This window comes from Kogia breviceps, chromosome 20 (genome assembly GCF_026419965.1).
Source record: "Kogia breviceps isolate mKogBre1 chromosome 20, mKogBre1 haplotype 1, whole genome shotgun sequence".
In the NCBI taxonomy this organism is placed as follows: Eukaryota; Metazoa; Chordata; class Mammalia; order Artiodactyla; family Physeteridae; genus Kogia; species Kogia breviceps.
In genome coordinates this window covers 705718-732105 of record NC_081329.1, presented here as the reverse complement: position 1 = coordinate 732105, position 26388 = coordinate 705718, and the positions used below count along the sequence as shown (strand labels likewise).

Below are 26388 nucleotides of genomic sequence, written 5' to 3'. Positions count from 1 at the left end.
GACCCGCGTAGAGAACCCTCCCGCACCCCGCATTGCGTACGTGAGGTCGCGGTTCTGCACGTGGGCAAAGCGTTGGTGCGTGAACGTGAAACCCAGGGCTCCAGGGCTCCCCGCCAGGCCCGGGAAGGTGCACACAGACACTGTTTCTGTAGTTAGAACTGGTGTGAGGAGGAAACTCATCTCCCCTCATAAGAAAGTGAGAATTCTTCCTCTGGGTCACCTCCCCATCCATCTGGCCCAGCTGTTTGCGTCCGTTTATGGAAGAGCCTGCGTCACAAGGGTTCCATTTTCTCTCTCGGAGGCGATCTGGGACATTAAGCTCAGACCTTTAAACATCCTAGTTGCCCATAATGTCATCCGTTATGGTTTGGTCATTCACGTGTGTTCGTTGAACGTTTTTACACTCTGCTTTCTGCCGGCGTGTTCTACCAGTGCAACAGTGACCTCTGTAACTTGACTTCAGAGTCCTAACTCTACTGATTCCCATGCTTTAAAGACAGTAGCTTCTTTAAAAGTAGGCATACATAGGGACATTTTGTTTCTTCGAGCACAGTCTTGAGGTGTGGGCAACATTGCCACGAATAAAAATAAAATCCTCTTACGTCTGCATTGCACAGTTCATTTGCCTGGAGCTGAGCATCCCGTAGCTAATGTTACCAAGAAACGAGGAAAAATAAAGAATATATTCATTCTTTTCCAGTCACCTTACAGACAGTTCGCTGCTGAGCGGGAACAGGTTTAAGAAAAAGTAACAGTGCTGTAAATCCTTCCAAAGTCTGAAGCTTTTCCATGGTTCTTTCCTTCTCTGCGTTGTGGAAGGAGCCATCCTCCATAGACTGAAATAGCGTTCCCTCGCCCAAACCAGTTTACGTCAAGAAGCCTCATCTGATTTGCCAGAGAGAGATTGTTTTCCCCGCGAAAGCATGCCTTGCTAATTACAGGTATCAAATTATATGAAAGAGGAAAAACTTGCTGAACATTTCAAATCCCGTTTTTCAGGGACATACAGAACAGATATTTGAGATAGGCACTCTTGCTAAATTAAGGGACTTGAGTTCATTATCCCATATGTGTGATCATTCGAAACCCGATTTCTTCTTTCATAACCTCTACACCGTGAACAGCGATTATCAGAGTACATTTTTCACCAGTTTCAAAAATAGCAGGTACTGTAGAAATGCGGGCAATCTGAACCCGGTGTGAAGTCTCTCCTTTTGTAACAAAAATAACTTTTCGAGCCCTATCGGCAAAGAAAACCCTACATGGTGCAGTACTGTGACAGGGGAAAAGGCAGCACACGTGGCCCTATGCGCCGAGGGAGCGCACCTCCGCCCCAAGCAAGCGTCCAGTTTAGGCGGCGAGGAGGATGCTTCATGGCTTAGACACAGCGAGCGGAAACGTTCACCTCCCGGGCGGCGTTAGTCCAGCGCAGGCTGTCGCTGATGACTCGGCGAGGCCGTCTGTGGAAACCCCGGAGCCACAGGCTTAGGGGACCGCACACCCGCTCAGCCAGCTCCTCGCCAGCCAAGGACCGGAGAGCGAACGGGCCAGAGGGCACGGCAGCCGGCAGGGGCCTCGTGTCAGGAGCGGCCAAGTGCAGCGGTGCGAAGAGGTTGCAGAGCGGAGCTGCAAGGAGAAGCGGAAGTGCAGCGAGCGGAGGCGCTACCAGCCCCTCGACGTGTTCGAAACGTAGGCGGAGCGCGCCCTGCCGTTGTCAGCTGCGGCGAGCTGCTCCCTCGCCCCGTCCCAGTCGCTGCCGGCGCTGACCCCTCGCCGCGCCTCGGGCTGCAGGGCCCGGGGCATCGTCCTTTCGCAGCCGGAGGCGCTCGAGGCCCGGGGGCCTGACACCCCATGGCCAGCGCGGGCCGTGCTGGGACTTGAGCCCAGGCCTGTCTGCCTCCGGCTGCTCAGGCGTCCGACCTCTGCGCAGTCGCCAAAGCGGGAACCGGGCAACTCGGCGCGAGCCTCGCCTGCCCTTTGGTTTCCTGGAGTCACGTCTTGGCCAGTTTTGATGGTACCGATCGAGAGAAGTGAGGAGCCAGGACACATATTTAGGAGATAAGACGGACGTGATTTTGTGATGGGGAAGACGGAAGCATTGCAAATGCTTTTTCCTTCCTCTGGTCTGACGCGGGGAATATTTGTAGCAGGAGCGGGAGGTGAGGTGAGAAAGGAAGAAGGAAAAGTCTGCTCTCAGATGATGTGTTTCCCGGGCAAAAGCATAATGAAAAACTCCTCCCAGCCTTTCACTTTCTTTGAGCCTGACACATGTCCATTTTTCCTCCCTGACTATTAAGCTGCGGTATTAATTATTTAATTGACAAAATGTGCTTCCTGCCACAGCTCCTGACATCATCCACATAATAAAAATGAGAGATTAAAAATACTAATAGAAGCCAAAGACCGTTGAAACTCTTGCAGAGAAGCGCGCCAATTGAGCTTGTCCATGGCGTTTCAAGACGCCTTGCCAGACCCAGCCCACTCCTTCTCTGAAGGACACAGGAACGTGCAGCTTCAGCTGGAGGGAGGGATAAGTAGAGAGGCCTGTGAATGCAATTACATTCAGAGTTCACATCTAGAACTGCAATGATTTGAGTCAACTATAAAAAACAGAAATGCAATAGTTTTATTTTTATCGACCAATTGTATGGCCTATTATCAAACTTAATTGTAATCATTTTTTATGGCTTTACTGACTGGCAGGTGACTATTGTTAATTACGTGTTACATTTAGATACTGTCAAGCTAAGGAGGCTTTCCTTTTCACAGTGATGTGTCATTTGACTGGTTCTCACACAGACCTCTTTCTCTCCTTTTAAGTCTCTCCATGTGGTTTACTCGTTGGTGGCAATAGCGGTCCTTTTAGCAGCTGTGGAGCTCTCTGTAGGTGTGACGGCTCATCGCGGCTTCTTTGGCATTCTTGGGTACTATTTTCTTTGTTTCGTCTTTGAGGGGAATTTATCCTGCCAGATCTGAGACACATTTCTCATGAAACAGCTGTATAAGATCATCCCGCAGTTTTTAGAGAAGTGGTAACATAAAAGGTCTTTTCTTCTCAGCACTGCGTACATTGCCTGTAATGTCCTTGACCAAACGAGAAAGCTCATCAGCTCCACTGCGGAATGTTGGCCACGAAGGTGAATTTTGAGATGCGGTGACATCTGGATGTGGGAACGCTCGTCTTCCACAGGACCCTGACCCTGGGAAAAAGGGAAACACCTCTGAGACAGTCTTAGCCCGAAGCGTTTACCCGTTAGTCAGTCACCAGTGTCGCGGCTGTGAATTTCAGAATGTTACAATGAAAAGCCTACCATTTACTCCTCACTTATAGAATGTCAGGGGAGGAAGGTTATCTGCTTTTAAATTGGAAAAGCAGACAGCATTATGTCTGTGTTTGTACACCCCCGAAACCGAGCTAGATCATAAGTTTACAAAGTAGGAAAGCGGAGGAGGAGGGCAGCCGGACGGAGAGAGCCTCACCGATTTCTGCGTGGGGCTCCCTGACCGCTTCCTTCTGGTCCCAGAAACTCTCCCCTCTCCTCACCCGCCGCTTTGGGATTTGTCTCAGCCCCTCGTCACCGGGAGCGCTCAGCACCCCCGACCCCCCAGACACGACTGCCCGCCTCGTGACGTTGCTGGCTCAAGGCCACTTGCAGCAGGCTCAGTGGGAAAGTAAGACCCCAGCAGGCCTGAGGCCTCTGCTGCACCTCCTTGGTGGGCTGTGTCCCGAGTCGCAGTCCATCTTTCATGCACGATTCCCGATGCGAGAGCTTTCCCTTGCCGAGTGTAACCCTCTTGTGCGAAGCAAAGGGACATTAGAGGCGCTTCTGTAAACGGGCCTCCAGGACTCGGGTGTCAGGGGCGCTCGAGTGACGCCTCACTTACCCACCTCCCAGCTGGCCCTTTGCCCCCCCGAGCTGAGCGGTGATATGGCTGCAGGCGGGGTCTAGAACCCTCTGAGGGCCCTGACGGACAAAGCCGACGCAGGCGCTTTTCCTCTCGGGCCGGACGGCGGCTCGAAGCGGGGCGAGGCCGCGGCGTGGGGGGCCGAGCGGGTGCCGTGGTTTCGCGGCGCCTCGCACACTCCTCGCTGGGGCGCGCGTCGTGCTGCAGGGGCGGCTGCCTTGCGTGGTCCCTCGGGAGCTGCGGGAGCCCCATCGGACGCCCTTTCCCCCCTCGGATGCTGCGGCAGCGCCGGCCCCGGCACCCAGGCCGCGGAAAGGCTCGTCCCTGCTTCCGCGGCGGCCCCCAGGAAAGCAGCGGCGAGCCTCGTGGCGCCCAGCGGGCAGGAGGCAGGGTGGGTACAAAACAGGTCGGGAGGCTCCGAGTGCAAATGAGCAGCGGCGAAGAGAAGGAGAACCGAGCCGAAGTGAAAGACTAGAGTGAGAGCGCCCTCAGGTATCTAAGTACCAAGAAGCCCAGCGCGGCTGCAAGACCGGCAGCGACAGCCCGATGCTAAGGTGGGGAAAGCCGTGACTTACAAACCCAAACAATGTGACAGACACACGGGCTGAAGGAGAGAGGGCGGCCATCGCTGAGACCCAAACGGCTGGCTTCGAAGAGCAAGTCGAAGAAATGACTCAGACACACACACACGCACACCTTAACACATCCTAGAGAAATTCTTTAACTTTGTGGATAAAGATATTTTACAAGATTCTAGAGAAAGAAAAACAAGTCACTCTTCTTGTGATTTACAAAAGAGACAAATATAAAACTAATGAGTCTCTCACCATCAACAGTGAGAACCAGAGGACAACAGAATAACTTCTACCACCCAGGGGTTCCGTACGCAGAGAAGATAGCTTCCATCTCTCAGAGTAAGTGCCAGGTGCTTAGGGACATGCAGAGGTTCAGAGGCTGTCTCACCAGTGGGCACCATCTGAAGCCGTCAAGAAGTGATACCGACTGAATCAGAGTCAGCACCTGTGGGAGGCAAGGCAAAGGTGCTGAAGCACCCACCGTGCAGCGTGTAAGCGGTTCAACCCCAAACGACGACGGAGCGAGTGCAAATGGGCAAGAACCACTACAAGCGAAACCCTAAGAAAAGACTAGAAACAAAACTCCCTCCCTATCGGCCAAATGCAATAGTTGGGAGAAGCTGGTAGGGAAATTTAAAGTGTTCCAAAAATCTCCTCTGAAGGAAGAGGGGAGAAACCGTTATGGAATGGACCTGTAGTGGAGGGGAATAGTTGCTATCTTGCATTCATGTAGTCATGAACGATACGCATTTGGATATGAATGTCGGGGAAGGGCAGGTAATCATTAGTGAAATGAAGAAAGCACAATAGACCTACCTAATTGGCAGGGGGCAAAAGGCATGAATAGCAATCTGATCAATTTAGCAAAAACGGCTCCAAGGAAAAAGAGGAAACAGGTAAAATCATGAATAAGCATAAAATAAGATGGAGGACATGACCTCTCCCGTGTGACGTGAAACATGAAACAGACCTGAACTGAATTGTGACGTGAAACATGAAACAGACATGGACTGAACTGTGACGTGAAACATGAAACAGACATGGACTGAACTGTGACACAAACGGAAACTAACCAAGTGACTTATAAACGTCATTGGTATGTATAAGAAACAGACTTAAAATGGTAAAAAGTGGTTCAGAATAAAGAGATGGATATAAAGAGATATCAGGTGAATACACACCAAAAGAAAGTAGGATTGGCGGTATTAATATTAGGAAAGGTGGAATTTACAATTAGCAACAGTAATCAGGGTAAAGAGGACCGTGAAGTAAATGGTAAGAGACAACAGGATGAATGATACTCTTAAAGTGCCTACATTAAACAATGTAGTAGCTAAATTTACAAAGCAAAAGCTTTTAGGGAAAAAAATGTTGTGAAAACACATTTGTTGTGGGATATTATGGTTCACCTCCTTCAGAAACGGATCTAAAAAGACCAACAAAAACGAACATACTATATATATTAAGAAATAAGTAAAATATCAGAAAAAAGAAACCAAAGGAAAATAGGAAGAAGTAGATCATCACGACAAACTGAAGTTAAAACAAACAAAAAGTTGATTCTTTAAAAAGTCTAAGAAACCAGAAAGCCCCGATGGTCCCAATTAAAGAATAATGAGAACGAAAATAAGCAGAGATACTGAAGACATCATAACAATGAAAAGGAACTGCTCCAAACAACACATTTTTTTAAATCTAGGGAAATTTGTTTTCTTAGTAACATATGATCAACCCCAAATTATTTCAAAACATGGAGAAAAGCCATCAGAATCAGTTACCTCAAAAGAGATTAGAAAGGTGATTAAAAGGGGCGCCATTAAAAAGTACCAGAGAGGTTCCTAGGTAAATTTTACATAACCTTCAAAGTACAGCTAAGTCCATAGTTCAAAAAGCTATTCAACACACACAAAAAAAAACAAACAAACAAAAGAAAAAGATGGAAAGCACTAAAATTCATATTGTGAGGTTGACATAACCTTAACAACAAAAGTTGATTAACGTAGTACAAAAAAGAAACTATCTAGACCAAAATTTCTTCTCAATATGTATGCAATAAAAACTCTAAATAACTATTTGTATATAAGAATCTAGCAATGTGGGCCTCCCTGGTGGCGCAGTGGTTGAGAGTCCACCTGCCGATGCAGGGGACGCGGGTTCGTGCCCCGGTCCGGGAGGATCCCACGTGCCGCGGAGCGGCTGGGCCCGTGAGCCGTGGCCGCTGAGCCTGCGCGTCCGGAGCCTGTGCTCCACAACGGGAGAGGCCACAACGGCGAGAGGCCCGCGTGCCGCAAAAAAAAAAAAAAAGAATCTAGCAATGTATAAAAAGGATAACAGTCTGGACCAGATTAATAACCAAGTGGTTACTAATCCTTGGTGACGATGCAAGGATTTTTCAATGTTGGGAAATCTATTAACATAATTAGATTAATAAATCAATGTAGAAAAGCATGATCTTATCACTAGATGATGAAAAGGTTTGGGATAAAATTTTAAACCCATTCCTTATTAAAATAAAACTCACTAAGTAAACAAGAAGGAAAAAAAAATATGTTAGTCGTATGAGATGATCAATCCAAAAAATTAAACAGCATTCTCAAGGGTAAGATTCTAGGACCATTTCAGTTAAAATCAGTAACACAAAAAAGGCTCACCTACCCTCACAATTACTATGCAAAATTGTTTAGACATTTTAGCAATTGTAGTAAGAGAAGAAAATGAAACAATTGATATGTATTTTGGAAAACATTAAAATTAGCACTTTTGGGTTTCCCTGGTGGCGCAGTGGTTGAGAGTCCGCCTGCCGATGCAGGAGACACGGGTTCGAGCCCCGGTCTGGGAGGATCCCACGTGCCGCAGAGCGGCTGGGCCCGTGAGCCGTGGCCGCTGAACCTGAGCATCTGGAGCCTGTGCTCCGCAACAAGAGAGGCCCGCACACGGCGATGAAGTGTGGTCCCCGCTCGCCACAACTAGAGAAAGCCCTCGCACAGAAACGAAGACCCAACACAGCAAAAATAAATAAATATTTTTTTAAAAAAAAAATTAGCACTTTTGCTAAATATGTGACTTTTGCTAAATATGTTTTTGTACATACAAAAAACCATGTGAAATAAAAAACACTAGAAAAATTTTTTTAAAGTTTGAAGCAAATTGGTACTTGGGTAGATGCAAAATAAATATATGGACATCACTGGTAGTGTATATAGCATAATGGTTAAGAGTATGTATTCTGGATGCAGATGATATGTGTTTGAGACCCACATCTGCCATTCATTAACCAAGCGGCAAGTTACCTAATTTTGGCCAAGCAACTTGCTTGAACAAATTACTTAATTTCTCTGCGCTTCAGTTTCCTTCTATGTACATTAGCACATTCTATGTGCTTTAGCTTTCAATCTATAGTTTGTTGAGAATGAAATGAGTTGATATATGTAAACTGCTTAGAATAATACCTGATGCATGTTATATACCATTAAGTACTTATGAAACAATAATTGGCTAAATTTGGCAGTCAGAAAAATATATCCTACCACAATGGCCAGAAACACTATAAAGTTCTCTGGAATAAATTTTAACAAGAGTGGTATAGGACCTAATATGAAGAGATCTGTAAATATTATTGTGAGACAGAAAACAGATGTGAATAAATGGAAAGACAGTCAATGTTTTCAGATGGGAAGACAGATAGAAAAATATCAGTTCTATGAAAATAAATGCATAGAAGTCAAGGTTTATGTTTAATTGGAGGAAGTGGTCTGAAAATTAATGTGGAAGAATAAATGTCAAAAATATATTCAAAAGTGAGGATAAAATGACCTTACCATATATTTTTTCAAATACTATAAAGCCATGTAATCACATCTATAAGATACTGGCTTAAATACAGTCAAGTTGATCAGCGGAGTCAGCTAATAGTTCGGAAATAGATCCTAGCATACAGGGAAATTTAGCGTAAAACAAAAAATGGTCTTTCTCTTCATTGGGATTTGATAAATGGCGCTGCAACAACTGGTTATCCGTCTGGCAGAATATAAAATTGGACCCGTATCTTTCAGCATACTCAAAACTAAAGTAAGATGGATTAAAGGCAAATGTAAAAAATAAAGCAATAAGAATTCTAGAAGTTAATTTGAGAGACTGAATAAAGTAGCAATGACTTGATCCATATGAGTGTAGCAGAAAGTTCCAGAAGCAATGGTTTAAACACCTAACAGCAGAATTATTTTCTTACCAAACAAGAAGTCTCGAGGCAGCCCGCCCGGCGTTCAGAGACACCGTCGAGGCCCCGGGTACCTTCTGCCTTTCTTGGTTCGGTCACCTGTAGCACGTGGCCTTCGTCCTGGGCATCCCCAGATGTTTGCCGCAGTTTCACATTCCTGTTGAAATAGAAGCAAAGCAAAAGTGAGAAGGGTTTCTCTCCACTGGACAACTTCTTTTCACTCCCCAGAGACATCTTCTTGCATCTCTTCTTTTCAGAACTGTTATACTTGGCCCCGCTTAGCTGCATGAGAAGAGGGGACTTTTACTATTTTTGCTTTCCAGCTTTTATAACAGGGGGCGGCAAGGAAGAAGTGGTTGTGAATCGACACGGCCTGCCCCAGGGACTGTATGTACATCCCGAGAATAGAGGAGACCATTCTAATTGAAATTTTTAAAAAAACAGAAGAGAAGCCTTATATGATTATTTTTTACTGAAAATCTTTTATACAAAATATAAATAATAATAAGCATACCATGAACAAAATTATTTTGTTGGGAAATATGTTTATAATCCATGTGATAGATAAAAGATACACACACACACATACACACGTATAAAATAAAGTAAGATGACTGTTACAAATTGAAAACAGAAAGACAGCCCAGTGGGAAATAGCTTCGACTCCCAGAAGAGCAAATTCAAGCGGTCAGTGAACACATGGAAAGGTCATGAGTTTTCCTGTTAGCGTGAGGAAAGCAGAAGCTCATCCGAGCCCCTCATCCCCCTGCACAGCTCGTGTCCTGGCACCCCTCGTGGAGCATTTGTGAGCCGGGTGACCACCAGTGATTTGCTGAGGAAGTGCCTCCTAGTTTGGGAGCAGAAAATGAATGGGAGAAGCAACCACAGTGACGAGTGTTCCTGTTTGGAGCTCTGCACACGTTTTTTTCAGACAGACGGCCTTGTACATTGAAGTCACACACTGGAGTGTCCTTCCATCCAGATGACTTAATACGCTTGCGTGTTCCGTCTGGCCTCCCTCCTCGTTGTTTTCATTGAACAATATGTAGTGATGCGTGATCAACTTCTAAAGGCGATACACTGATTCCTAAAGCAAAGACCAACTTGTGAATTGCATCACACAAAACGACTCAAAAACTCTTAAAAGTATTGAAATAAACACAACAAAATCCATTCGCAGAATTACAAAAAAAAAAAAAAGAAAGAAAGAAAGAAAGAGAAAGGAAAGAAAAAACAGTAAAATGCTCACAGAGGTTGTATTTGGAGAGCGGGGCTATGAGCTCTAAATCATCAAAGGTCAAAGGCAAAAATTATCCCTGTCTTGGAACCGTAGGAGTGGGGAGGAACAGCAGCTTTCCAGACAGGCAGATACCGTCGTTAACGTTCACACTGTCCTGATGGTTGGTTTTCAATTCAGGATGAATTCCAGGCACAGTGGGAGCATGGCACAGGGACTCTGATTTAGTTTAGGGATGAAATATAAACCAAAAGTCCCTGGTACTAAAGGACATTTTAACCCTTGTGGCCCATACTTTTACCAAGGTCTAGTCTCTTCCTTTTCCTCCCCTTGGACTCATGATACTATTGTTCTCCGCCCTGTTTCATGGTTCATTGTGCTACCTTCTTCATGCCCCTGCATAAACTTACGGTTGGGAGGTATCTGAGATCCTCTAAGTCCGTTTTATAGATGAGGAAAACCGAGACCCAGACTTGTGAAAATGCTCACTCAGTCAACAGCTGGTGAGTTCCAGAGCCAGAAATAAACAGAGTCTGATCCTGTTATTTACCTACTCTTTCACTTTCCTAATTTCCAAGAAAAAACCAAGCCCTTTTAAGAAAACCACAGAAAAAGCTAACCATGTTCTGGAATATGCTTGCAACCCTGAGGTAAGCATAGATAGCTTAGGTCATAAAAAGGACAAAGCAAAAAGAAAAAGAAAGTTGATAAATTGGACTTCATCAAAATTAAAACTTCTACTTACCAGAAAAGACCTTTAAGAAAATGAAACGGCAAGCCGCAGTGTAAGAGAAAATTGTATATATGTATATATATATGTATACATACACACACATATATATATGACAGTATATATATTTGTCATATGCATGCATATATACACATATGTCATATATGTGACAAAGGACTTATATCCAGACTATATAAAGAGCTCCTATAAATCAATAAGAAAAAGATTAACAATGCAATTTAAAAATGGACGAAATCCTTAGAAACTACACGGAAACTACACAAATGTCTAGGGAGTACCTGAAACAGCGCTCAACATCATTAGCCATCAGGGAACTGAAAATTAAAACTACAATGAAATATGACCACTTGCCCACTGGAATGGCGAAAGTAAAAAAATCCACAGCACCAACTATCTGTGAGGCTGTGGAACCACTGGACTCTCGTACACTGCGGATGGGAGTGCAAAGTGTAGAAGGGCAAGATTTTCAGAAACTCTAAAGTTAAAAATAACATCTTCCTTTTGACCGAGCAATGCACATCCTAAGTATTTACATAAGACAAATGAAGCTTTATCTTCTTAGCAGCTTGCTTCATAATCAACCCCAACAGGAATCACCGAGTGAATGGCTGTAACAAATCGTAGTTCCATTTATGCAATAGACGCAGCTTGTTCACACCGAAAATGAATTACTGATAAAGCAACAATGTGGAGGGACCTCAAAAACACTCCGTTAAGTGGAAGGACCCAGAGTCGATACTGTATGACTGTTTATATTCAGTTCAAGAGCAGACAAAACTTATCTATAATAAAAGAAGTCAGAACAGCAGTTGCCTATGATGACGGGGATTGACTTCAGGGGATACGGGAACTTTGTGGGTGTGATGGAGACGTGCCGTGTTTCGTTTGGCTTCCTGGTGGAAACATACGTTACAACTCACTGAAGTGTCCACTTAAGATTTGCACTTCACTGCATACAGAACTTACTTAAGCAGTAATAATTTTAAAAAGCAAACCCCCAAACTAGGCGCGCTCAAACGAGTGCAGCTGAATATGCGAAGTTTGGGGTTTGCTTTCTCTTTTCACCCAGCTTCAGCCAAGATGACATTTCACTTGGTCCTGGGACAGTCACATTGTCTCCACCGAACCACAGACACAGTCCTTTTAGAGACCACCGCTGCTGCCAATGCACGACAGTGTTTTGCTGGATAAAGACATTTTACCCATTAAGATAATAGCAGCCCCAGCCCTTCCAGGGCAGCGCCGAGGGAAAGAAGGTAGACTTGGTGGCATATAGTTGGGACCATGCCTTTCAGATATTTTCATCCTTTTCCAAAGTAGAAAAAAAGGTCCATTTTTAACTCTCGGATATAGGTTACATTTTTGGGCAGTTTTAATGTTGGAATTCCCTAAAATGATAAAGAATTTTTACATCTTTCCACATATTGTGTGTTTCCAGATAGGTCAAAAGAATGAAATTCATATTTCTGAGATGTAAGCCATGAAAGATGTATGTATAATTTTAGAATATCACCAATAGCATTTGGTAGATGTAAAAATAATATTCATAACTCTGTCGATTAAGATACTAATTGTGTGTCTCTCTGTACCATTTTATCCTGTTTTAGAAGTGAAATGGAATATATCCATTTTTTCCTTACTCTTATTTTTATTGTGTTCGTTTGTATTTTTTGCATTATGAAAATGGATTAAACATTCAGGCATGTTGGAAACTGTGAAAGAGGAAAATTTGAGACCCAAGAGCAAAATGCTTTTAATTTTAAAGACTGAGATTTCATTTAGTCTTGGATGCCATTATAGTGAATAATGGGAACTGATCCTAGACTTCAAAAGAAATATGACCATATGGTCTTACCATTCAGCACTTAATGCTGCTATGAGTTTCCAGTTCTATCCCAACTTTTCATTTCCCCAGTGTTTCTCCTCACCTCTGTCATCTTACAAAAACGAAAGGAATCTGAAACCCTTTTTCATGTTTTCTGAAATACTTCCTGGTGCTAAGAAAACCTTTTCTTTGGGAGAACAGGGTTTCATAAAGAAAGACAAAAACCTGAAACAGACATCAGATCCCCTAGGCTAATTACTGCAACTCCAAAGTTTATTCCTTTCAAATATGAACTCTGTAAAACGATTCACTTAGAGATCAAAATGATTAATCCTCGCCAGTCACTACAAATGCCACAGCAGTGGGATTAAAGGATTTGGATGGCCATGTTTACTCAGCCTTAAATTTCTGTACTTAAAGACACCAGTTACAGAGCTGCAGTTTATCACCGTTTCATGTGAATGGTTTCCTCGTAGTTTCCTCTTTTAGCTCCCCTTCCTAACTGACTGTTAACTAATTTTGGCTGTCAAGTCGCTAAGTGCCTCTTTCGGACTTGGCAGCCAACCCGCTTTGTCGATGACCTGCCAGAAGGTGTGAGTACATAGATGTAGCTTATAGCTCTCCGCTGGACACAGTAGGGGCGGTCCTTGCCCCCTGCCTCGGCCTTTATTGGTCTGACGTCCCGAGCACCCGCGTGCCGCTACACTTGTCTCTGGCTCCCTTCGCCACGTTGCCGAGTTTGGGTCCCCACTGTGAGTCACTGTGGCCCGGCTTCAGTCACAATTATTAAACACCTGCTGCTTCACGCCAAAGCACATGCATATTGATACCAACACCTGCTGCAGTTTGATTATCAGATAGCAGCAGATACGTTGCAGGCTTGTAGGCGTATTAGCATCCATCGCTGGGTCTCAGGTTGTTCTAAAGAAATAATGACTGGGTAAAAAATCAAAAGCAAATTCATTTTCAGAATGCTTTTGAGAAAAACCAAGCTTAAAGGTATTACCCTCCTTACAAATGGTTGCTGATGTCAGAATTGCGCTGTTCTGCGATGGGGTAGCCAAATCCTTCGTGGTGCCTGCTTGAGAAGATGCTTTCTCTTTGTAAGTCAGCAGACTCACAACCTCCTTTTTCTTGTTTGAGCCACCACGGCTTCTCTTCAGCATCCCTGGGGGCTTCACACATCTCATCTTGAAGAAAATGCATATTCTCTGCGGCTGTTCATTCTAACCCTGCTTTCCCCGCTTGCAAATGCACTTGGGGTTTTCCCTTCTCGAGCTTCTCATCAAGTCCCGCTTCGAGTCTCAACCACACACTTGCAGTGACAGGCACGTACAGGTCACAGCGGAGTTCGGGATGATGCTGAGGGTGTAGCCTGCAGTGGCTTCCACTAGACCCGTAGTTGGAGTAAGAAATTGGATTGTAAATACGGTGCACGGTGGTCATTTCCTTTGTCCTCTGGAAATATTAGATATTAATATCTCATGGGTGGGTACATCGAGAAGGCTGTAGAATACTGTCGACAATATTTACGTTTTATATAGAGAGTAAAATGGGGTAGGGAAACTTAAGGTATTTAGTGGGATTTTAAGTTAATTTTTAAAGTGTAGTTTTGTGTAGGATCCTGTAAATCAAGATTTATACCCTCACTGGAGCTTCTACTGCATGTTCAAGGGTGGGTATTCTGTTCACAGAATGACAAATTTAACGTAAGGAAGTTTGGAGTATCCCAGAAAATATGCATTGGGGCTCAAAGGGAAACAAATTCCGTACGCTTGTTTTACTCTGTGATCTTCTCATCGTTTTACAAACACAGCAAAAAAGGGAACTCCAGATAAGACGGTGGTGACACTAATTCCACCAGCATCAAATAAGAAATGCTCGTCCCATTTGCAGTTCGGCGTCAGGCTCCGCCCTTGGAGGACGGGGCCTCCGTGGCTGAAAATATATCATTCCAGCCAAGCTGACAACAGCCACGGAAAATACTTACAGACAGTTACAGCTTACTTGATTTCTGTGTATTACATTTATATGGATCCTCCTCTCCATTTCCTATGCTCAGTTACGGGGCTTGTTACTATAGACGAAAGAGGCGCTTATTCTCCTTTAAAAAAGTCCATATATGATGAAGGGAAGAGTAAAGAGAAAAACGCTGCTCCTGTATTTCTTACACAACGTCATTTCTTTACAGTAAATGAGGAAGGAGTTTTAAAACCCAGCTTCTCCAAGGGAAGGTAGTAAACTACATTTCTAATTATTGAATGGGAGCTATTAAACAGCAAATCAAGAAAATACATTTGTTTTCTTAAAAGACGATAGACTTTCATCCTTCATTCTTATGTTTTTAAATTCATGGAAATTATCATGCAAAGTAAAAATTCAAAACTATAAAAGAGAAAATTACTGATTTCCTTCACTTACATCTCCTTCTTTTTTTTTTTTTTTTTGCGGTACGCGGGCCTCTCATTGCTGTGGACCCTCCCGTTGCGGAGCACAGGCTCCGGACGCGCAGGCCCAGCGGCCACGGCTCACGGGCCCAGCCGCTCCGCGGCACGTGGGATCCTCCCGGACCGGGGCACGAACCCGCGTCCCCCGCACCGGCAGGCGGACCCTCAACTGCTGCGCCACCAGGGAAGCGCACATCTTCTGTGTGGTCCATCTTGACAGTTATATGGCCCTCCTCACCTTTACTCCTGCTCGAAACCATAAGCATTTATATAATCTGTTGGGTCTCTTTCTTAGTTTCCAAAAATGGGATCATACTCTACACACTACTTTACAACTTGTATTTTTTTTACTTAAAATATATGTAATAGGCTTCCCTCCGGAACAGAAAACATAGGTCCGAACCCACTCTTTCTGCTAGCCATATAGCCTTCCATGCAGGGACGATATCACGTATTTAAAAGTTCCCTTTCTGGTAAACTTTCCACTTATTTTAATTTTTACAACCATGCCATAATAAACATTATTTGTACATGTCTGTTTAAGTCCAGGTGATTTTATTTCTCTTGGATATAGTCTCAGAGGTAGACTTTCAGCCCTAAAGAATATTTAAACTTTAACAGAAAAAATATTTTCAAAGTCTAAAGCAGCATAATAGAAGGCAAAGAAAAAAATGATAAAGGAGGACTTCCCTGGTGGCGCCGTGGTTGGGAGTCCGCCTCCCGATGCAGGGGACGCGGGTTCGTGCCCCGGTCCGGGAGGATCCCACGTGCCGCAGAGCGGCTGGGCCCGTGAGCCGTGGCCGCTGACCCTGCGCGTCCGGAGCCTGTGCTCTGCAAGGGGAGAGGCCACAACAGTGAAAGGCCCGCGTACCACAAATAATAATCATCATCATAATAATGATGATAAAGGAATAATGAAATTGTGTAGCAGACCCACAGAATCCATTGCTTTTTAAGAGAACAATTCCTGGTTTCAGTACCAATTTCTGTGCCAATGACTTACAGTCCAACTCCTCCTTGCAAATTTACAGTGTGGTGTCCACACTTGCAGCGTGGCATACAAGAGAACGAACAGATCGTAAGTGTGTGAGAGGCTGTACACAAACCGGAGCTCTCATACACCTGTGGTCAGAAGGTCAAGTGGTGCAGCCACTATGGAGACAGTCTGGCAGCTCCTGAAAAGGTTAAACATGGAGCTAATACCATGTGACCCAGCAATGCCTCTCACAGGTATATACACAAGAGAAATAAAAACATACGGTGTTCCATAGCAGCATTTTCATAATAGCCAAAAAGCGGAAACAACTCAAATGTCCGTTAACTGATAAACAGATAAATAAAAGGTGATGTGTCTATACAATGGAATATTATTTGGCCATAAAAAGAAATGACTACGGGCGCATGTTACAATATGGACGAATCTTGAAAACACTATGTCAAGTGAAAAAAGCCAGTCGCAAAAGTCTACATATTGTAGGACCCCGTTTCTTCGAAATGTCCAGAATAGACAAATCTATAGTGAGAGAAAGTAGATTAGTGCTTGCCTAGGGCTAGAGGGGAGGGTGGGGTAAAAGGGGAAATGGAGGTGACTGCTAAGAGGTACAAGGGTGATAAAAATGTTCTGAAATTGATTGTGGTGATACTTGCACACCTCCACATGTGTGCTGAAACCCGTTGACTTGTACACTTTAAGGAGGTTCATTGTATGGTTTGTGAGTTAATATCTCAATAAAGTAGTTTTGGAAAAGAGAAGAAACAAGTGAAACAGGGAGAGAGAAAGGGCACGATCTCAGCGTCAGAGAATCTAGACGCAAGAGCGGAGAGAAGGCCGTGGGTCCTCATGGTGGAAGCCACCCCTGTGGGTTCTGCAGTCGCCCCGTGTCACACGGAGGCTTTTCCTCTGCGGCTCACCCAGACGTAGCAGGTGTCTTGCCTATTGGCGAACGTCACCTGCATTTCAGCTTTGAGAAATCCCTTCTTGTTCCGGCTAGGTTGTAGACACCACGTGACACAGAGGCCATTTTTTCCCCACCCCCCTTCTTTTATTAAAGAGGTAGCTGTGCTCAGTGCTGGGGGAAAGTGGTCCTTTCCAGTTTGTCACATACCCTCACTCATTTTTCAAAATGTGAACCTTTTTTCAATAACGCAACCTGCCTGGGCTGTTTATTCAGTCTTTCTTGTATAGATTTTTCCAATTTATGAGTGTCATGAAACAAAAATGCCTAATCTAGGCCACGCTAACCTTGCCTTTGAATCACAAGAAATTTCATCCTGAGGTACACTTTGTTCTCCCTGCAATGTATTATTGGGGGGACTGTTTCAAATTGGAATGGGAGCCTCTGTGGCTGGCCTTGCTGGTCAAGGTTATCAGAATTCAACGTGCAGGAGATAAATACTGATCTCACCAGTCTCCGCCAACAGAATTAATATACAGACTCTACAGGGTGAAGAAAGACATGACGGTAATGGTGTTAGAAGCACTGCAAAGAACACAATCGGAAGAAACCATGGAAAGTGAGAATAAATGTATCCTCGTCTCTTTCACGTTACTTGAAGCCAAAGATGAGTTTAGACAAGAGGGTCATGTCTTTAGTCCGGTCCCAGAGCGTCTTTGCCGCCTTCTCCTGCCAGTCTCTTCCCACGTCTCCACATTGACCTAAAGTCCAGCGCCAGGGACCGCAGCCCAAGCCCGGATTCCCAGCCCCACGGCACCTCAGCCAGCCGCCTCTTCCCGCAGGCAGGAACCCTTCTGTTTGCCCGAACTGCCCGGGCTTTCCGGGAGTGTGGCCCGTCTTGCTGAACACTGCTGAACGGTAGGAAACAATCTGAGGGACTCATTCATTCCAATGGAACAGCTCGACCTCCCCAGGGGCGCCTGCATTAAAACGCCAGATCCCACAGGCAGGAACCCTTAACCTAAGAGGAGAGTCAGCAGCAGTGGAATTTGCAGCCCTGGGCGGAGGGAGTTGTGAATGAAGGAAAGTCAGCCTCGGGGGTGGCATGGCTGTTCTAAAGTTACTGGAAAGCAGTCTTGTTCCCACCCTCGGGTTACACATTCCTCTGTGATGGTTACATTTGTCCAGGTGCGTAGTTTCTGTTATTTTCCATTGTGCTTCCCTTTATGCTGGCCTCCTTTACAGAAAGCCTCTCTCTTTTTAATTTGAAAAATGTTTTAAACTGAATGACACATTCTTTAAATTCCATAGTGCTTCACAGTTTTCAACAGATTCGTACATACGACTTCGTATCCTTCCCTAATAACCCTTTTTTGCTCCCCTCCCCGTATATTGTCCTCGCCGCTTCCCTCCCCCCCGCTGGTAACCGCTAGCTTGTTCTCTGTACCTGTGAGTCTGCTTCTTGTTTGCTTCATTCATCAGTTTGCTGTATTTTTCAGATTCTCCACATCTTCTACAAATGATATCAGACAGTATTTGTCTTTCTCCGTTTGGCTGATTTCACTTAGCATAATGCCTCCAAGTCCATCCATGTGGCTGCAAATGGCAAAATTTTATTCTTTTTGTGGCTGACTAATATATATATGTATATTTATTTATATATATATATAAATTTGTCACGCAGTGTTATATATATAATGGAATACTACTCAGCCATATATATATATATATATATATGTGTGTGTGTGTGTGTGTGTGTGTGTGTATATATATATCCTCAGTGTTATATATATAATGGAATATATATATATATACACACACACAGCTTCTTTATCCATTGATCTGTTGATGGACACTTAGGTTGCTTCATACTCTGGCAATTGTAAATAACATTGCTGTGAACATTGAGATGCATGTGTCTTTTGGAATTAGTGTTTTGGGGTTGGTATTGGACGTATACCCAGGAGTGGGATTGCTGGGTCCTACGGTAGTTCTATTTGTAGTTTTGTGAGAAACCCGCCCACAGCTCTCCACAGTGGCTGTATCCATTTACATTCCCACCAGCAGTGCAGGAGGGTTCCCTTTTCTCCACACCCTCGCTAACATTTATTTGTGTTCCTTTGGATGACAGCCCTTCTGACAAGTGGGGTGGTATCTCCCTGTGGTTTGGATTTGCATTTCCCCGAGGATTAGCAGTGTTGAGTATCTTTGGCCACCTGCATTTCCTCTTTGGAGAAACGACTATTCAGTTCTTCTTCCCATTTTTAAATCACGTTGGTTGTTTTTTTGCTGTTGTGTGACCTGTTTATCTATGTTGGAAATTAATCGCTTATCTGTCTTATCATTTGCAAATATCTTCTCCCGTTCAGTAGGCTGTCTTTTTGTTTTGTCAATGGTTTCCTTTACGCTTTGCCAAAGAGTAAAGCATCTCTCAAGCCAAGTCATCACAGCCCTGAAAAGTGAAACAATAGAGCGGTGAAGTGACTTGAATGAAGCCAGTAAGTGGCTTTAACTTAGGGCCATTGGAAATCAAGTTTAGTGTTCTTTCCCAAGAGAGCAAAAGCAAACTTCAATTTAGTAAGGAAATCTAACAGCTTGCTTTCTAGCTTGCATTTCAGAAACAGCCCTGAAGAGTTCGAATCACTGTGAGACATTGATTTCAGAGGGTCAGATGTTTGTTTGTTTTTAGCATCTTTACTGGAGTATAATTGCTTTACAGTGTTGTGTTAGTTTCTGTTGTACAACAAAGTGAGTCAGCCATATGCATACGTATATCCGCATATCCCCTCCCTCTTGCGTCTCCCTCCCTCCCACCCTCCCTATCCCACCCCTCTAGGTGGTCACAGAGCACCGAGCTTATCTCCCTGTGCCATGCAGCTGCTTCCCACTAGCTAGCTGTTTTACATTTGGTAGTGTATATATGTCCCTGCCACTCTCTCACTTCGTCCCAGCTTACCCTTCCCCCTCCCCGTGTCCTCAAGTCCATTATCTATGTCTGTGGTTTTATTCCTGTCCGGCCCCTAGGTTCTTCAGAACCTTTTTTTTTTTTTTTTTAGATTCCATATGTATGTGTTAGCATATGGTATTTGTTTTTCTCTCTCTGACTTACTTCACTCTGTATGACAGACTCTAGGTCCATCCGCCTCACTACAAATAACTCAATTTCCTTTCTTTTTGTGGCTGAGTAATATTCCATTGTATATATGTGCCGCATCTTCTTTATCCATTCATCTGTCGATGGACACTTAGGTTGCTTCCATGTCCTGGCTATTGTAAATAGAGCTGCAATGTACGTTGTGGTACGTGACTCTTTTTGAATTACAGTTTTCTCAGGGTACATGCCCAGTAGTGGGATTGCTGGGTCGTATGGTAGTTCTATTTTTAGTTTTTTAAGGAAGCTCCATACTGTTCTCCATAGTGGCTGTGTCAATTTACATTCCCACCAACTGTGCAAGAGGGTTCCCTTTTCTCCACACCCTCTCCAGCATTTGTTGTTTGTAGATGTTTTGATGATGGCCATTCTGACCGGTGTGAGATGCTATCTCATTGTAGTTTTGATTTGCATTTCTCTAATGATTAATGATGTTGAGCATCCTTTCATGTGCTTCTTGGCCATCTGTATATCTTCTTTGGAGAAATGTCTCTTTAGGTCTTCTGCCCATTTTTTAATCAGGTTGTTTGTTTTTTTGATATTGAGCTGCATGTGCTGCTTGTATATTTTGGAGATTAATCGTTTGTCCATTGCTTCATTTGCAAATATTTTCTCCCATTCTGAGGGTTGTCTTTTCGTCTCGTTTATGGCTGCCTTTGCTGTGCGAAAGCTTTTAAGTTTCATTAGGTCCCATTTGTTTATTTTTGTTTTTATTTCCATTTCTCTAGGAGGTGGGTCAAAAAGATCTTACTGTGATTTATGTCATAGAGTGTTCTGCCTTTGTTTTCCTCTAAGAGTTTTTAGTGTCTGGCCTTACATTTAGGTCTTTAATCCATTTTGAGTTTATTTTTGTGTGTGGTGTTAGGGAGTGTTCTAATTTCATTCTTTTACATGTAGCTGTCCAGTTTCCCCAGCACCACTTATTGCAGAGGCTGTCTTTTCTCCACTGTATATTCTTGCCTCCTTTATCAAAGATAAGGAGACCATATGTGTGTGGGTTTATCTCTGGGTGGAGGGTCAGATGTCTAAGAAGTTTGGGATACACATACCAGTTCATAGGGATGATGTCTTGGATATTCATTTGCAAAATGAACTGTGTCTACATACCCAGATAACCAATAATAGACATTTTGCCATTTTCTGCTTCCCTTCACCCCATAGATTATTGCATCAAGATGGCAACAGTGTGAAAAGTCAGTAACATGGAAAATGTTTCAAGTTACATTTCAGGGATTAGAAAGGGAGTTCTTACTGCCTTTTCACTCGTCTCTTATTTTTATTCTCCAATGTGGGAACGTCCCCAAATAGAGGAAAGATGCACAGGGTCTTATCATTCATTTTCACCCTTTAAAAATTGTTTTGGAAAAGACATGTTTGATGGTGATGTTTAACTGTTTTACGCCCTTTCCCCCCTCCCCATTTTAGATATGATATATAAATAGGAATGGATAAGCTCTTTCACATTAACTGTCCATTACAGTCCATTAACTGTCCGTTCCATTGACCATTTGTGGATTTACTTTCATAAGTACAGTCCACACTAGTTCTTTTAAAAATATCACCACTACCGTGTCTTACCTCATTAAACTTGCGCACTTTCTCACTGTTCAATGAGTTCTTATTCCCTCTTTATTTTTGCTACTTCCTTTATTTTTTATTTTTATTTTTTTTAATAGAAAATCTAGGTTGAATATTTGCACTTGGAATGAGAAGACCCTTTTTTAAAATTAATTTATTTATTTGTCTTTGTTTATTTATTTTTGGCTGCACTGGGTCTTCGCTGCTGCACGCGGGCTTTCTCTAGTTGCAGCAAGTGGGTGCTACTCTCCATTGCAGTGCGCGGGCTTCTCATCGCGGTGGCTTCTCTTGTTGCGGAGCACGGGCTCTAGGTGCGCGGCCCTCAGTAGTTGTGGCACACGGGCTCAGTAGTTGTGGCTCGCGGGCTCTAGAGCGCAGGCTCAGTAGTTGTGGCGCACGGGCCCAGCTGCTCTGTGGCACGTGGGATCTTCCTGGACCGGGGCTCGAACCCGTGCCCCCTGCAGTGGCAGGCGTATTCTTAACCACTGCGCCACCAGGGAAGTCCCAACTGCTTTCTTTATTCTGACATACTCTTTGGTTCAGATACGTATTCACATCTCTCTGAGATGATTTGTAGCGAATTTGTAGCAACAGATTTTCATTATTTATGAGTGTCATTGTCAGAATCCATTTGGAAGTCTGACCGAGATAAAGCAGATTCCAACTGCCGATCTGACCACAGCAATAAACAATTAACCCCGCTGGTTAAGATGGGCTGAATCCTTGACGGTGCTAATATTTTTACAACCAAATATTTACTGTCTTGTGCATTATGTGTGATTCACTTCCTAGAAGATTCAAGATGTTATTATTACGAATAATTTATAACACCCTCTTTTAAAAAATGTATGTTATTTCTCATACTAGCCAATTAACTTTAAAAATGTGTGTGGATATAAGAGAGGGAAGTACGAAAATGAAAACGATGAGTAATATAAATGCTTAATATTCTTAAAAGTTTGGTATTATATGGTAGCATTTAACTCAGTCTTGGTATACTATTATTCTTTTCCTGTACTTTGATTCTAGTTGGTACCTTAATCTTAGACTCTACCATGCCAATGAGACAGGAAATGGAAGGCCCATGTGTATGCATCCTCTAAGCAAACATTTTTCTCTCTCTTCTCACCCCTAGTATCATAAAACATAGGTGAAATTTTCAAGAATAAATACAGGATTGGAAAAGCCATTAATAACGGCAGTCATTTTAAAGTGTCACCTAATTTAAACACTTTTGCTTTAAGTTATTGCAGTGCCATGAGTTTTATTACGCTCAATTTATTAGTAAAAGCCTTCAGGGTTCACAACCATTTATTTTGCAGGGAACTTGATTTTATCATTAATTTTTAAATACGTAATACCCACGCTTTATTTTTTAGAGTGCACTTTATTTGCACGAATTGGTTTACTCTGATCAATACAGATGTTTCCAGGTGTTTATTAAAGCAAAACAATCTGGGAAGTCAGATGTCTGCACATTTTCATGACATTACACTCCAAAAGTTAGTGTATGTTTGTACACACGTGATACATGTTTATATTGGTTGTTAAGTTTTAGGTGGGAAAATATAAAAAAGACTGCCCAGGCTCTGGTTTCTAATTTTTTTCTGATTATTGGGTAACTTATTCTAGAGGGCAATCTTTTCTCTTCCAAAGGAGTGACATCTGGGAGGGAGAATCCTAATGTTTGGGATGAGAGCCAGGACCCAGGAAATAATTCTGACAATTTCTATGGCTTCACAAGTCCGCTAAACACAGTTCTATCAAGGATAACTAAGCCTTTCTCTGGGTTGGGTTTTCATGGTCTGGGCCGCTTTACCTGCCCGGCTCACCGGAGGTGTTGAAGGGCTGAAATAGTTGACAAGGGAGCTCTGAGCTGGGCTGGGTGGAAAGTCAGAGGTGGGGCTCCCTGCCCCCCGACTGGACCCACGCGACCACAGGTCACGTGGAGCTAATGCAAACACCTGGTGCTGAGAGCTGCCCAGACGGGATGCTTAAGTGTTTGTTTTAGGGAGATGTTGTTTAAAGAACGCTGAAGCGAGACGTATACTCACTAGGTGTCATCTTTTTTCCCCCTAATTAGGACAGAATTTCACCCTAAGGCAGTTAGGCGTTTGTGCACCGGAAGCTCGAAGAGGACTGGCGTTGTGTGCGGAAATCGGGCTCCCTCACAGAGGTTACTCTATCAGTGCAGGGTCAGACGCTGACACTGAGCATGAAGCAGTGATGTCCCCAGAGCATGCCATGAGACTGTGGGGCAGGGGGGTCAAGTCAGGCCGCAGCTCCTGCCTGTCAAGCCGCTCCAACTCAGCCCTCACCCTGACAGACACAGAGCACGAAAACAAGTCGGACAGTGAAAACGGTAAGTTCTTTTCTTTTGGCTTCGCAATGTTGGCGTGCAGTGCCTGCGTCTGTTTCCCTTGACTCTGGAGGCGTGGCTTCCTTCCTTCCTGCTCTCTCTCCTTCCCTTCCTTTCTGCTTCCGTTCTTCGTATTGCAACGCTACTAGTCGCGCTCAAGAAATGTCCTTCGTTATTGCATTTTCTTCCCCTGGGAAAACATCAATATTCGACGACGTCAGATTGTAAAATGATGCAGGCTTTCTCCGTGGTGTTAGCGGTGGTTTTGAAACACAGTTTAGTCGTGCTAAGAAAAAAAAAACCCACAGAGACTGGCTTTGACTTCTCTTGGGTCGTGTCACCTGTTATCCTCGGTGGAGTAGCAAAGCGAGTGGTGGTACAGTTTACCCCAGAGCCAGCTTGTGATCAAAGATGTCTTTGTAGATTCCTCTTGAAAACACCTCAGAAGTTGCAGAATCTTAGAATGGATGAGTGAGCGCACAGAGTAGTTTACTAACAGGGCTCAATGATTGAAGAACAAATTTGATCTTGCTTTAGACTTACTCGTTGATGAGAGCAATTGAAATCTTGGTAAAGAGACGGGAGTGTGGCCCTTGATGTGCTCTGGGGACTGGATTACTCTGCAATTAAATCGATGCACAAAAACTGGATTTTAGGGTATCCAAATAGCATACTGTAAGAAAAATAAATATATCGGGACTCTTTTCCTCTCGCCAACGCAGAATAATAAAGAAACAGTTAATTTCTATGCAATAATAGATTTAAAAGAAAACTTAATTTTTAGTCAGTGCAGCTTCTGGAAGAATTGGAGCATCCGAACCAGTGCACCAGACAACAAAATGATTTTTCTCTTTCAGCATTTAATGTTAACAGCGTACTTGCTACTTTAATCTAGTTATTAATGCTGTGTATGCGATGTATCAAAAAAGCAGAGAGACAATTAAAATGGAAGAACTGCAGGACATGTGAAAAGAAAGATGGTGTTTTACCAATGGTTTCATTTTCATTACTTATTGAGCAAGTTTGTGAGCTTTGCTTTGTGATAGGAAAGCATGTCCGTTGTCGGCTTGTAGTCTCAGCTCAGTCGCCAAACGGAGGGGAAGCTAGTGCTTTACACTCCGCTTGTTGCTTCTTTTCTTGCTGTTCAGGGGAAAGAAAGGTCGACTTTAAGCCACAACGAAAACAGCAGCTTGTGGAGAATGCTTTAGTGCCTCAAACCGAAGTCAAAATCAATTAGTAACAGGCGCTCGGTATATTCATGTTGCAAGTGTCAGTTCTTGGCGGAGGCTGGATTTATCCCAACCCCAAACAGGAAACAAGGGCAGCTCTGTCTAACAAAATGAGTCTTAGCATCTGACTGCGGCATTTTCCCGACCTAATCCATTCACCTCAGTAAAACCTGTGTTTATATAAATTTTCACTGGCTTCCGAAGTGTCTAAACTTAAGTACATAAGATGTGGCATAAATTGTGCTTCCTGTGTCTCTATATGTTTACGTAACACTCTGCAAGCAATTGTAGGCACGGTGGTTATATTCAGATGTGTTATTTGACATTTGATTTTCCTGAGATACATGAAAAAATGTATGATGGTCTCAGAAGAGAACAGAGGAGAAGGCAGCGGGGACAGTGCATTCAGTTCTGATTTTCTGCGTCGTGGACCTTCCATAGCCACATCCACTAAATATCGTCCCACGCTGCTTGCCCTTTCTATATGCAGCCTCGGTAGCATCTCTCTTTCTCTCTCTCTCTCTCTCACTCTCTCATAACGAGTGGATCTTGTTATTGTGTCTGTATTGGTAAAATATAAATTAATTTTATTATCTTTCAACTTGAATATCTGCTGAAACCATCTCACAGTGAATTCGCAAACACATGCCGCTTTAGTCTTTCCGGAAAACTTCGCAACGTTGCCACCTCCACTTCACAGTATCTAAGAAGCCCCCGAATGGCGGGGCGGGGCGGCGAGGCTGAGGACTTCCTCGCGCTGCCGGCCCCCTCCGTTTGCACGGGGGACCCTGAGCCGCAGGCGGGCCTTGGTGCCTCAGCAGTCGCCTAGGCCCTGCTCTTGGGACGCCGTAAACACGAGGCAGGTCGCCCGCGTCCGTTTCTCCACGTGGTGTCCCGAGGCGGAGCGAAGAGACGCAGGAGGAGGGTGTCGGGGCCGCGCCGTGAAATTCGGAACACTTGGTAGCATCTGTTGAGAGTAAACGGCTCAGCCAAGTTCAGGGTATGAAGTGTCGAAAACACTGTGTGTTGAGCGGGGCAAGTGATGACTTCAACTGGTGTTTTTACTCTTTTTCCCCAAAAGGTTTGGCTGCGGTGGTTGTTAGAAACAACGGTTTGACGGTCTAAGGACTCCCAGTGAGGTCAGCTGAGGGGAGAACACAAAAGAGGGAAAGAAATAGACGTGACCTCGTACTGGACACTGGCTGTTTCAGAGATGTCA

The 26388-nt window shown here is 43.9% G+C and overlaps 1 protein-coding gene across 14 annotated transcripts in view; it reads left to right on the top strand.

Annotated features, from left to right (window-relative positions):
* Positions 1 to 26388, top strand: part of TENM3 (teneurin transmembrane protein 3) — a 1278657-nt gene that overhangs the window by 830491 nt on the left and 421778 nt on the right. For 11 of the 14 annotated variants that reach the window (XM_067022801.1, XM_067022807.1, XM_059049172.2 and 8 more), the window contains one exon: positions 23665 to 23943. The exons of the other annotated variants lie outside the window; for them this stretch is intronic. In XM_067022801.1, coding sequence (XP_066878902.1) covers positions 23665 to 23943 — 279 coding nt within the window. The remainder of the gene's footprint in view (positions 1 to 23664; positions 23944 to 26388) is intronic. 14 annotated transcript variants of the gene reach the window in all.